General features: G+C 36.7%; 1 protein-coding gene across 4 annotated transcripts in view; it reads right to left on the reverse strand.

Moving 5' to 3' along the window:
• LOC113056340 (angiotensin-converting enzyme-like) overlaps nt 1–13,782 on the reverse strand; it is a 32,739-nt gene extending 18,957 nt beyond the window's left edge. For all 4 annotated transcript variants that reach the window (XM_026223070.1, XM_026223071.1, XM_026223072.1 and 1 more), the window contains exons 1-10: nt 13,399–13,782; nt 5,541–5,711; nt 5,372–5,459; nt 3,057–3,200; nt 2,781–2,972; nt 1,837–1,934; nt 1,583–1,755; nt 992–1,215; nt 775–919; nt 34–132 (exon numbers count right to left, since the gene is read on the reverse strand). In XM_026223070.1, the coding sequence (XP_026078855.1) occupies nt 34–132; nt 775–919; nt 992–1,215; nt 1,583–1,755; nt 1,837–1,934; nt 2,781–2,972; nt 3,057–3,200; nt 5,372–5,459; nt 5,541–5,711; nt 13,399–13,722 (1,658 nt within the window). In that variant the 5' untranslated portion in view covers nt 13,723–13,782. The remainder of the gene's footprint in view (nt 1–33; nt 133–774; nt 920–991; nt 1,216–1,582; nt 1,756–1,836; nt 1,935–2,780; nt 2,973–3,056; nt 3,201–5,371; nt 5,460–5,540; nt 5,712–13,398) is intronic.
• Between the last annotated feature and the right edge of the window lie 207 nt (nt 13,783–13,989).

Raw genomic sequence — 13,989 nt, forward strand, 5'->3', positions numbered from 1 at the left:
GCTTATTTAGCATGGGCATGGTAAGAAGCCCACCTGATGTACGGTGTGTTTCCAGGAATGTGATATTTTGCTCCAGCGTCAAAATGTTTTTCTGTGCGTCTGGTTGGTGGGCAGATGCCTTGGTATTTTGTACTAATAATACAAAAAATATTCATATTCAATTTGAGAAAGTACTGTTGATTTCCAGTTGTGAACAATTACCTTAATTTAGTTGGCTGATAGCTTGAAAAAAATCCCACAAAAATGCAATGAGATTTAGCTTGTGTTTATACTAAAGGATGGGTTTGGTGAGATTTTTTTTTTTTAAAGTTGTTAAACAATTTCCTTCAGGATTGAATAAATAATAGAAATTTCAACAGTACAGCAATTGTTTGAAACAGTATTATTATTTTAAATGTCTTAACTGTCATCCTTGCTGAATAAAAGTATTAATTTCTGAAAATAAATAAATAAAAAGTAAAACATCTTACGGACCTCAAACTTTTGAATGGTAGTGAATGTAGAGTAAGCAAACAAAAATATGTTGTTGTTTTTTTTTTTTACAATTGAATTGTATAAGCATTTTTTTTACATGTATTTTTTTCTTTTTACAATCAAAAGTCGTTGACATTATAGTTACAAACAAAATGTGAAAAACACCAGTTGTGAAAAAGAAGTACACTTAATTGTATTAAATGTGTGCTAGTAGTGTACTTAAAATCTTAAAAGTATATTTTTAAGTAAAGGACAGGCATGATCCATTACTGACTCCATGTTTCATCATGAGTCCCCTACCTGAGGTACCACCATTCTGCATTATAACGTTCAGGCGGTGTTCGTCCACTAAACACACCCCAGCGCCACTGATCAATCAGATATCCAAAAGGAAGGAAGGCGATCTTATCTAAAGCCATCTTCAACAGGTAGTTGATGTCACTCTCTATGGAATTTCAAATGATGTCATTATTTTAGGTTTACATGATGAGTATCATTCTGAATGTCTTTCACCTACCAGCATCATCGGTCAGTGGATCCAGGAGGCCGATGGTGTGGAGATGTTTGGGTGTGGAGACAGACAGAGACAGCACATCTCCTATGGCCTCTTGGAAGCCAGGGTTGGCTCCTCTCCTGAAGCTGACCGGCTGCTCTTTGAACTGCAGGTAATACTCCACATGGCCCATCTCGTGATGCACGGTGAAAAGCTGCTTCATAGTCACAGTGGTGCACTGTTTGATTCTGTCAGGGATCCCACATATTGCTATATTGCTTAGGAATTTCTTTGATGGTGATTTGTGTATTTTTACATTCTGAATGCACAATTAGTTTATAGCTTGATTGAAAATAATAAAACATTTATTTATTTTTTTACATGAAGCATGTTTCCTAATTACTACAATCTCAAGCATGCTCTTAAACTGTTGTTTTTTGGTAATCAAGTGCAGTAGCTTAAACACACACACACACACACACACACACACACACACACACAAAGAGAATGATAGAATACCTCAGGGAATCTTCAAGCATTAGATAACCTAAAATACAGTTTGCCACTGTGCAACAATACGGTATGATCTACTTTACTGGGGTATGATTAACATACCTGAAGTCTTTGCGGTTGTAAAAGTCCCAGGCTGAGGCATGGCAGACCACCTCCCTTCCATCAGTGGGTTTCTCCAGCATGGCCTTGTCCCAAAACTCAGGAGGCATTTTGAGCAAACCCAGAGAGGTGAAGAAATCCTCGGCAACCCGGAACATGTGAGTGGCATTATAACCCTATGGGTACAAATCACTTTATCAATCTCTGGTGTCCTCGGGATATTATTCACTCATGAAGATTTAGTTCTGTTAGCTTACTTTAGCAACCATGGTGTCCGTCACATCTACATTGGGCTTGTCAGGAAAAGGAATCATCATGTTGTAGATGTTGTTCCACCTTTGTGACCACATGTTGCCTGAAACATGAAACCAAACACAATTAGAACATCCAAACTTCCTTCTTGTTCTATATGATGTGTTTGTGTGTGTGTGTATATATATATATATATATATATATATATATATATATATATATATATATATATATATATATATACGTATATAATTATAATGTGCAAAATTATGTGCTGTATCCTTTCAATTGCCTGTTGATAACTTGAAATTCTGAGAAAAAAAAATCCTTAGAAAAATAATTGGGAGATATAAACTCAAAGTCAAAATGATGTAGTGTAAACTTAGAATTCTGAGAAGAAAAAAAAAGTATTAAAATTGTGAGATATAAAGAAAGTGTTAATGATGTACTGTGTCTAATACCAAGGTGGAAATATATACATATAATTTTTAACATTATTTGTAAAAACATCTTTAAATAATAACACTTTACAATGAGGTCTCTTTAATTAATATTAGTTAATGTATTATATATTTTCATAAACGATTGTAACCAAATATGCATTATTTTATGTGTGTGTGTGCGTGTATGTGTGTGTGTATATATATATATATATATATATATATATATATATATATATATATATATATATATATATATATATATATATATATATATATATATATATATATATCAAAATCAATATTTTATCAAAAAAGTCAATATCGATAATTGTCATAAAAAATATAGAATCTTTCAGTTTAAAGGCAGATTTCTTCTTCTGAGTGTAAGTTGTAGAAACCAGACATTCAATTGTGATTTAGGCTATAGTGTGGTTTGAACTTTTTTTTTCGTCAGAACATGACAAATAATTGCCAAACAGGTTATCATTCACAATCTATCGACTTACCCAAGAGGTGGGCAGGGATGGGACCCTTGAGGTTAATGTATTTAGGACCGTAGTAGTTGTAGAGCTTTCGGCGGACAAAGGCGTGCAGGTTTTGGTAAAGAGGTTCCATCTGTTTAAACAGATTCTCTAGGTCTTTCTCAAAGGTTGGAGATTCGTACAAGGAACGCCAGTATGCACCTGTATCGTCAAAGCCTGAGGAGAACAGATAAGAAGAACTTGTCGAATCTTTCGTTCTTTATGTTTCTCCCCTCTCCAATCATCCAGTTATTCACTCACCATCCATCTGAGATGCCTTGTTGCTGAGCTTCACAAACTCGGGGTAGAGGGATCTGAGTGGGACCCCTGAGACATTGTGCCAACTCTCCCAGGCATACAGAAGCCTCTTATAGCTTCTTGAGCTAGCCATGATTTCTGTGAGCTCTAAAAAACACATAAATAACATGAATGCATAATAATCAAAGGAATAGTTCACATAAAATTGATTCACCCTGAGGCCATCCAAGATATAGTTGTTTGTTTTGTTTAGTTTCGATTTGGAGCAATATTATGGATGGATTGCTTGCATTTTTAGCCACGGCTTTAGCAATGGTTTGAAGTTAAAAACATCTAAATTATGGATTTGTTCAATTACAAACACGCAGATTTTCACTTCACAAGATGATAATTTGGAGACGTATGGGTTACTTGTGGCTTATTGTGATGTTTTTATTAGCTTTTTGCACTCTCATTCTGATGGCACCATTCACTGATCCATTGGTGAGCAAGTGATGTAATGCTAACTTTCTCCACTTCTTGGTGTATGTGTATTTGGAGATGGAAAAAGCACACATCCATTGCATTTATAAGCAAGTCATGTCCACATGAATGAAACACTCTTAGAACTAACATGTGATTTCACCCAAAGAAGCAGTTAACAGATAGCTTTGGATTTTGAATATTTAGAGGGATAAATGATGTTATTAGCAAAAACTGTGCAACGGATACACTCTTAGGATAAAAGCAGCCTTTTAAGATGAGCTGAACACTTCAAGTGCAATGTTCTGTTAGGGAAAAAAAAACATTAACCTAGCAGTGCTTATTTAAACAAACATTTAGAGAAGTTAAATGTTGAGAATAAGACAAGTGAGGTCAAGTAGTGGGGATTTTACAAGAATTATTTCTCAGGTTATAAAGTTAGGTCAAACTTTATTTGAAGGTCCAAGTCTATGACTTTTGCCTCAAACTCAATAAAACTGCTTACAGTAATTTGCTGCTTATTAATAGTTAGTAAGGTCATTTTTAAGTTTAGGTATAGGGTCGGATTGAGGGATCTAAAATATGGTCATGCGTTAATATGTGACTCCGGACCACAAAAGTCACTGGGGTATATTTGTAGCAATAGCCAAAAAAATATATTGTATGGGTCAAAATTATAGATTTTTCTATTATGCCAAAAATCATTAGGATATTAAGTAAAGATCATGTTCCATGAAGATATTTTGTACATTTCCTACTGTAAATATATCAAATCCTAATTTTAGTTTAGTAATATGCATTGCCAAGATCTTAATTTGGACAAATTTAAAATTGATTTTCTTTTTTTTTTTTTTTGTATCCTCAGATTCCAGATATTCAAATAGTTATTTCTCTGCCAAATATTCTCCTATGCTAACAAACCATGAATCAAATTCCGCTTTCAGAGGATATAGAAATCTCAATTTTGAGAAATTGACCCTTATGACTGGTTTTGTGGTCCAGGGACGCATATGTGCTTTATGAGTACTAATAATAAGCCAACATGTTAGTAATATGCTAGTTAACAGTGATAATTTATCCTTAAAATAAATTGTTACCCAAAGTTGTATACCAGTAGATGTGACAAGTGACTGTCTTTATGAGTGAATCTTTAAATAATTGAAGATGCATTCACATTAGCAACATTGCTAATTTCGCAGACAAAAAAGGTTCATTGTCGGTTGTCCATAGTCTAGTGATGTATGAAGCACATTCAAACCAAGAAGCTTTCTGTTGGTCAACGCTGTAAAGTGGTGATGATGTGAACCTGCGGAATCTGCATTGGGAAATCTTTCAAGCTTTTGTGAAACTCCAGATTGCTTAAATTCTTATTTTGATTACTGCATTTTACCCTCAAAAATTAGCTGAACACTGGTGAACACAAATGTGATCTCAGTGGCTTTTTATGAGCGAGTGATTAAATCATTCACAACTGTATGTTTCTCAGAGATTTTGTTGGATGAACAAAAATGAATACGTTGCTTAGTATTAACTTATTTTATTATGAACTGTTGTGTAAAAGTGATATGATCATCACAATCAGGCTTCTGTCTTGATTATGGACTAAACAGCAACTTTAGCTATAAATGAATTTATTTTAAAGCTACAGAATTACCCTTTGTAGAGTGTAAACAATGTTTGAATGTTCTCTATTTTAAATGTAATCTGTCTGCAAAGTTTTTTGCTACTTTTGCATTCTTTATATTGTAGCTTGATCCTAATGCATTGCAAGCACTTTTTGCGTACTTGTGTGTATTTTCACCTTAATTTTGACCCTTACTGACACACATCAACAAAGTGTCGGGAGCGTTTCTCACCAGGCTCCAAAGACCAGCATTCCTCTGAGGGGGGACACACCTTTGCAGTTGAGTAGATGCTCTCCATCTGGCTCAGAATTGTATTGTACTAAGAAAACAAAGAGAGCGATCAAAACACATCTGGATGCAATGTCAAGATCATCTTTCAAGGCTTCAGTGGTCAACACACCCTCTCTCTCTCAGAGGTAGGGAGATTGGCGGGTCCCAGAACATTGATATCCTTGATGATTTTCTTCAGGTCTGGATTAGTGAAGGTCTCCATGAGAGAATCATTGAAGGTAGCCTTTGCTTTTTGACCCCATGCTTCTTTGAAAGCCTGCTTCTCCAAAGACGCAGCAACCTTAAGCAATCAATGAGGAAGGTCTGATTATTCCATGCAAAAGTATCCACAGACTCAAAAAAAAAAAAAAATATATATATATATATATATATATAATATTATATCCATAAAACTATTGTGGATTTTTGTGGAAGTCAGTTGAATTAACTTTCATGATTTAATTACATTTTATTTAATGAAAACTGATCAGATTTTATTTTTATAGCCTGTGTATTTCTTCATTAACTGTAATAATACTAATGCAAACCTTCATTTCTGAAAACAACACTAACTAACAGTGAGTAAGCTCTGGGGTGGGTTTCCCATCGTTAGCTAACTATGGTAGTTAGTTCCATTAAAAATCTATTAGTGACCACTGAACTTATGATCATAGTTGCTTTTGGGAAACGCACCCTTGATCGGTTTGGTTCAGTTAAGTAAGAGATTGTCAGGCTGATTCAAACTAAAGAACAAATAACTAATGCTCAAACATAGGGTGACCAAACATGCCATTTTCCCAGGACATGTCCTGACCAGAATTTCTATATTGCCTAAAATATTGAGGTTTTGGCTTTGGTTTCCTGTTTTCTTACTTCTCTGTAGATCCCACCTTCTCACGCACCAGGTAATCGACCAATCCTGGTGCATGAGAAGGTGGGATCTACAGAGAATGGTCAAAGCGATGCAAATATGTGTACATATCAGTGTTGGACTTGAAGCAGCATGGATCATGCAGATCGGTGTATGACATCAAAGTACCGTGAGAGCAATTCAAAAGCACAAGAAGCCGTATGCTCTCTAGACCTCTCACGGTTCTTTGTCATACAACAATTAGTCAGTACAGCGTAAATAAAGTCAAAACGTGGATATTTTAATTAGTCTTTAACTTGCAGTTATTTTTTGTGCTCTTAATGTGATTAAATCTTAATAATTGTGTCAAGTTCCCATATCTCCTTCCCATTATTTTTCTCTGCATTCTCTGTTAATAATAATTTCTGGCTTTTGCTCAGTCCTAGAACAGATTTGAGTTTATTTCATTCTTGTTATGTTAGCTTGAATTGCTTTTGCAGCAACAAGGAATGAAATTGGGTAACTGAGTTCACACCATTCATCAGTTTATTCTTTGGTTCCTGACAGGAAATGGTTTTTAGATTATTGCAATGTTTTTCTGTTAAAATTCCTAAAACCTTTAATGTACATTATTCCTAAAGGTTTATTGTATCCTAGTCTTGGGTGTGTCACTCTTTCTTGATGTTTTGCAGCGTTCTGCTGTGGATAGTCTGACACCAGCATCCCTTCTCTGTTATGATAACCACAGGATGGGTTGACCCTGTCACACGCTTCCACTCATTAGTTCATGAGGTGATGCCTTTGTTGGCCTAACTGGAGATGAGCTTCTAATACTGATTAACAAGCTGGTGACAGCTCTCATCCTTCACTTGAATGTCCACGCTCTGTTTTCCTCACGGATGAAGACAGCTAGCTTCTTGTTTTTTCACCTCTTCTTCCAAGGTCCCATTTGTTCTGTCATGTTTAGGCAAGAATGTGATGATAAGTCAGAGGCTTGACATGAAAAAGTAACATCATAATGACATGTGACTGACACCATAAAAAGGGGATGAACTCAATCAAGCATGCGCTTGGCTCTGAAACATCCCTGCAAACCCCCCTAAACATTTTTGCTTCCCTCTTTCAAATCAAGTCACATTTATTTATATAGCGCTTTTAAATAGTATTAAATATGAAAAAAGTGTGCCAATAATTCAAAATAACATAATAGTAAACACTCAGTTTTCAGTTAAGGGCAGTTCATCATTAAATTCAATGTTGTCATCATCCAGCTCAGTTTAAATAGTATCTGTGCAATCAAGTCGATGATATCGCTGTAGATGAAGTGACCCCAACTAAGTAAGTCAGAGACGACGGCGGCAAAGAACCAAAACTCCATGACAGATTGGAGAAAAACCTTGGGAGAAACCAGGCTCAGTCGGAGGGCCAGTTCTCCTCTGACCAGACGAAACCAGCAGTTCAATTCCAGGCTGCAGCAAAGTCAGATTGTGCAGAGGATTCATCTGTTTCCTGTGGTCTTGTCCTGCTGGATGTGTAGGAGACAAGGTCTTCATTGGGATCTGTCTCTGGGGCTCATCTAGTCCTAAATCATCTAGTTATGTAATTGGCATATTGAATGTGAGATTTCAGAGCAAATTATACCCGTTTTCTACCTCATTGTGTTTTTGAAGGTTCTAAACTGCTTTTAAAGTGTGGCTGTCTTCTGAGAACATTGTTTTAAGAGGCTAATTAAAAGATCCCTTGACTGATTCCAGCCTGCTGTCTGACCTGATGTACTGACTTGTCTCACTCATTACAGAAATTAAATGATGTGCTACAGATGGCCACTCTGCCAAAGAAGGCGACCGGAGTCAGATGTATGGGAGATGAGTGGCATGGCAGTAAAGCGGACTGTGGAATTCGCTGAATGAATAATGCAGACTCTAGGGACACATTTACATATACATTTCAGTTTTTTTTTTTTTCACAGACATCTGGCACATATTAGATTTTTGGCACCTGATTTAGGCCAATTTCAATGTGGTTCTACTGCTGCACACTCTAAAACATTATTCAGTGGCTTTGCAAGTATCGCAATAATAAATAACTATGCTATAAAATCATAAATGCAATTCAAGTTCTCACACTTTTTCAAGCTGCTTGGAAGTTGGAAATTCCAAAGTACTCATCTAAATTTATTCCCACGCAAAAACAGCTTTTCAGTTATGCTATTCTAAATCACTGCAGTCATCAACAGTGTCTGAGAGGCACATCAACATCTGCTACATTAGCATAACCTCCATCAACCATCTGTTGAATGCACACCACTAAGATGCCTACAGTCATGATGACTGCGAAAACAAAAATACCAGCTCCAGCAACCATGAGCGGCGTCCTGTGACCGCGGCCTCTATGGAATGAGTGCGACAGATACAGCTTTGATACAACGCTGCTTCATCTTCACAGTCAGTGTGAGTCTCCCTCACAGAAACAACCTGGCCTTGCACCCGCCACCTCCAATAGAGAAGCCTGAAACAGAGGCTCTTTGATCACCTCGTTTGATGTTTCTGAAATAATAGACACACCAAGCATTGCTCAGGTTCTGCCCAGCTCTATATCAACCCTTTTACAGAATTTTTTGAGTTTGAGCCATTGATGGAGCCAGCACCCATTTGAAAAGCCGTGAGTGAGTGTTGAGACAGCTGTGAAACCTTGTTGAGACAGCTGTCTGACGGAGATGTGCGTGTGGAGAAGCAGTTTTATTAAGTGTCTTGTTTTACCATGCTGAGGATTTATTCGCTTTTTTTTCTACCAGTATCTGATAGGGACACACATTATTCAATACCTGTTACTTGCTGATATTTTGGTAACTCTTCACGATAATGTCCCATTCATTTATGTAAGTTAATGCATTAAAGTAGTTCACCCAAAAATTTGCCAAACCTAAAAGAACATAGTTTGAAGAGTGTTGGTAACCAACCAGCAGTAACCAAGCAATTTAAGTCCAATAAATAAATATGGAAGTCAATGGCTACCATCAACTGTTTGGTTACCAACATTTCTTGAACAGAGGAAATAAATTCATACAGGCTCGGAAAAACATGAGGGTGAGAAAATTATGGAATTTTTTTTGTTTTTAGGTGAACTATCTCTTTAACTCACAATGAAGAATACATTTATTACTGTATTTTTATCTTTGTTAATGTTAATGAATAAAAATGGTCATTTTTAGTTTGTTAACCAATATTAACAAAAAAAAAAAAGTGTTACCTTTTTTATTAAACTTATATGTGTTGTCAATATTTAATATTTCATTAGTTTTACATTTGGATAACTTCAGCATTGACATTCACTAGAAGTTGATTTTTTTCAATATTGCTACTTTTTAATATAGCATATCAACCTATGATTTAATTATTTTTTGGGGTGATAAATAATGTCACAAATTTGACTACCGAAACTGGAAATGTGGTCTGATTGTATGACTTGATTAAGTTAAGTTTTGGACTATGAAGCGCACAACACTAGACATCCCATAGGAAAGAAAATCCCAAATGTGATTTTAACGTCTTAATTGTTTTCCCTTCCTCTTCCACCGGTCCTGTCTGTCTTGGTGAAATTCCTGGTTCTGGCTGCTCCTCTTTTCCAATCCTGTCTGGTTAGTGAGGCTGCTCCTTGGTGTCACTGTAGTCTTATGTCCTCTGTCCTCCGAGCCTGTGACATCACACTGGTCCAGGCCACCTTCGTCTCCTACTTCAGATTTCCGATTCCAGTGATCTGCTATGGTGAACAATTCCTTGGGCTCCATCGTAGATCTCCATCCATCTGGCTCGGTTCCACCACGGGCTTTTTTTTTTTGGCTCTTTCAATGGCTCCTCCATGAGGGTCTCTACTGTAGCTCTGATGTGTTCCCTGGCCTTCCTCCCCCTTCCCTCTTCATTATTAGTGTTACTCATAGGCATTTGTCACGTCACCATTTGGTTTAGTTCCTGTTTTTTTTTTTTTTTTTTTTACAGTAGGTGTGTCCTTGGTGGTTTCTGATTAGTTAAAGCTGCGTTATTCTAGTGTGCGTATCTAAAGCACTCGGTTTGTTCACTGAGTTGTCAGTTGTCTTTATGTGCAAAGCTGTAACATGTGCATCTACCTTTATCTTTTGCATTATCATTGCATTAATTTTGTTAATTAATGAAGACCTGCTGCAATCACCTCTTTCACTCAACTTCCCCTTGTCTGTAGCTGTTGCAGTAAGTCAACGATTCTATTTAATTTTGTCTGAGACGAAGTTGCTTAATTTTTACTTCTGAGAATTATGTCTCAAAAGCTGTGAAAGAAAAAGGAAATGATGACACATGGAATGATTTTTCAAATCCTTTAACACAAGTGTTACACTTCTGCTTAACGTTACTCAGTAATCTCACCATTTTTGCACCCTCCCTTTAGTGAAACTTGACAGGAGTCCTAAAACTATCTACTGCTGATCATGATACACACAATAAAACCCAGTGGAAGACTTATAATCTTGATGTTTTGTGATGTTTTGACATTTTTGGGAAGCTGTGGCTTAGTGGTTAGATAGTTTACTTCTAACCCTAATGTTGTCAAGTTTCAGGCCCCACCATAGCACAGAAACTGCACTTGTTAAAATTACAAATGACCTGCTCCTTGCGTCAGATCAAGGCTGCATCTCATTTCTAGTCTTACTTGATCTTAGTGCTGCGTTCGACACCATAGATCATGACATTTTCATGGATAGATTACAAAACTATACAGGTATTCAAGGGCAGGCTCTAAGATGGTTTAGATCCTGCCTGTCCAACCGCTACCATTTTGTTTACTTAAATGGGGTGTCATCTCATTTATCATCAGTAAAATATGGAGTGCCACAAGGATCCATCCTAGGTCCCCTTCTATTTTCAATATACATGTTGCCCCTTGGTAATATTATTAGAAAATACGGAATTAGCTTCCACTGTTATGCTGATGATACTCAGCTATATATCTCAACGAGACCAGATGAAACTTCTCAATTATCTAAGCTAACAGAGTGTGATTAAAATGTAAAAGATTGGATGACAAATAATTTTCTCCAATTAAATTTGGATAAGAGAGAGATATTAATTATTGGACCAGAAAACACTACACGGAATCTTGTAGATTACAATCTGCAACTAGACGGATGTACTTTTACTTCCTCTACAGTCAGAAATCTGGGTGTTATATTAGACAGCAATTTGTCTTTTGAAAATCATACTTCCAATGTTACAAAAACTGCATTCTTCCATCTTAGAAACATTGCCAAGCTACGAAACATGTTACCTGTTCCTGATGCAGAAAAGCTAGTTCATGCATTCATGACCTCTAGATTGGACTATTGTAATGCACTTCTAGGTGGTTGCCCTGCTTCGTCAATAAACAAGCTACAGGTAGTCCAAAATGCAGCAGCTAGAGTCCTTACGAGGTCAAGAAAATATGATCATATTACCCCAATTTTACAGTCTCTGCACTGGCTACCTATTAAGTTTCGTATTAGTTACAAATTATCATTACTTACCTATAAGGCCCTAAATGGTTTAGCTCCAGCGTACCTAACTAGCCTTCTACCACGCTACGAACCATCACGCACCCTAAGGTCACAAAACGCTGGACTTGTGGTAGTTCCTAGGATAGCAAAGTCCACTAAAGGAGGTAGAACTTTCTCACATCTGGCTCCCAAACTCAGGGGTTCAGGCACACTCTCTCTGTTTAAATCTAGACTAAAAATGCATATCTTTCGCCAAGCATTCGAATAATGAATCTTTTAAATTGTGAGTGTAGTTGCATCTGATCAAATGTGCATTTTTATTCATTAGCTTGGGTTAAACTAATTTTACTTTGTTGGATCAGCAGCTATGCTAATGATGTCTCTATTTTGTTTCTATGTTTTGTCACGGGATTTATATCCCGTGGTAACTAGGATTTACACAAGCTCCAGTCTGGATCCAGATCACCTGAAATGAGATGATGCTGACCCTCAGAGGACCTCAGATGATGCTAACCCTGAATCAACAAACAGAACTAACAAATATTGCTACAAGTGTGATTGCCTCATATAATAATTATTAATGAATAATATTAATAATGTTCATCATCTAGCTGACAACGTCTTGTATTAATTTTTTCTAAAAATCCTGTCATACGAACACAAACTGACAGTCATCACTTATAAGCTACTACTAAATATTGTAGAAACAATTTTCTGTAAAGTTGCTTTGTAACGATTTGTATTGTAAAAAGCGCTGTACAAATAAACTTGAATTGTATTGAATTGAATTGTTCGAGTTCGAGTCTTGGGTCGGCAATACCACAACTTAGGTGCCCTTGATCAAGGCACTGAACCCCCAACTGCTCCCCGGGCGCCGCAGCATAAATGGCTGCCCACTGCTCCGGGTGTGTGTTCACGGTGTGTGTGTGTGTTCACTGCTGTGTGTGTGCACTTTGGATGGGTTAAATGCACGAATTCTGAGTATGGGTCACCATACTTGGCTGAATGTCACTTCAAGTTGTTAAAACACACGATTGTAAAAAAAATAAAAAAAAAATAAAATAAAAAAAAACTATTTTGTGCAGACTGCTCTCTCTGTGAAGGGTGTAAAAGTTAAAAATTCATAGCCTGTTTATTTAAAATTTGCTGCAAATTATAATAATAAAAAAGCTATGAAATCTTGGTTGATTCAGCATCAAACTTGTAGTCAGATTTAATCTTTTGTGTATTTCTTGTTGTTTACTGTAACAGTTTATAACTATAATTTATATAAAAGTATTGCAAATTAGCTATAGCTACAAACACTATGATGCATGCATGGGATTACTTTGTTTTCATCTATGTTTATTGTATCTGTCCCTAATATATATATATATATATATATATATATATATATATATATATATATATATATATATAATAAAAACTTAAATAAAAATAAAATATTCAATTCAATTCAATTTGTATTGTAAAAAGCGCTATACAAATAAACTTGAATAAAATATTACAGGCTGATCAAGAGCAGTCCCATGTGCAAAAAAGGCTTTATATCTTTATAGCAGTTTTGTGCAGTTGTGCCGTGTTAGACTACAAGCAGTGTTACTGGGTGTTTGTTAAATACATAGACTTTGACAGTACCTGCAGCTGGGAGTTGTGCTCTGTCAGGTTGGTTTTGTAGTTCCAGCTGGCTTCTGCGCTGAAGTAAAAGACCTCCTCGGCGGTCGAGTTGTAGTCGCTCACGAAGCTCTCAGCCCCTGCCTCTGTCATAGGATAATCCCCCGGGATCCACTCTCGTTTCAGAGCTGCGCTCATGCTGATGAGAGTCAGCAGCACCACTGCCTGGTACATAATGGACCACAGTTGTGAAGTGAGGAACGGGAAAATTGCTGGAATGGAAGTTCCCGGAGGAGCCGTCTTGACACGCTCACTGCTGGATGGTTGTTTCCTATCTGTGTCCTTCATTTCCCCTTTCCACTGTTAATCAGGCACAGGGCAATCACAGGCGGCTCTTTTAAGTGCCAGTTTAACCCATCCATCCCTCCCTCCCTCCCTCTCTCTTGAAAGATACACACATTTACTCTTATTCTCTCTCTCTCTGTCCCTCCTACTTTATCCTTCCTTCTCTCTTCCAGACTCTCTCTCTATCTTTTGGCCTCTCCTAATTTCTTCTGCACACCAAAAATCATGTCTTAATCTCTCTCAGTTGTTTTCTCAGACATCTTGCATGTA

The sequence above is a fragment of the Carassius auratus genome, chromosome 37 (genome assembly GCF_003368295.1).
Source record: "Carassius auratus strain Wakin chromosome 37, ASM336829v1, whole genome shotgun sequence".
Lineage (NCBI taxonomy): Eukaryota > Metazoa > Chordata > Actinopteri > Cypriniformes > Cyprinidae > Carassius > Carassius auratus.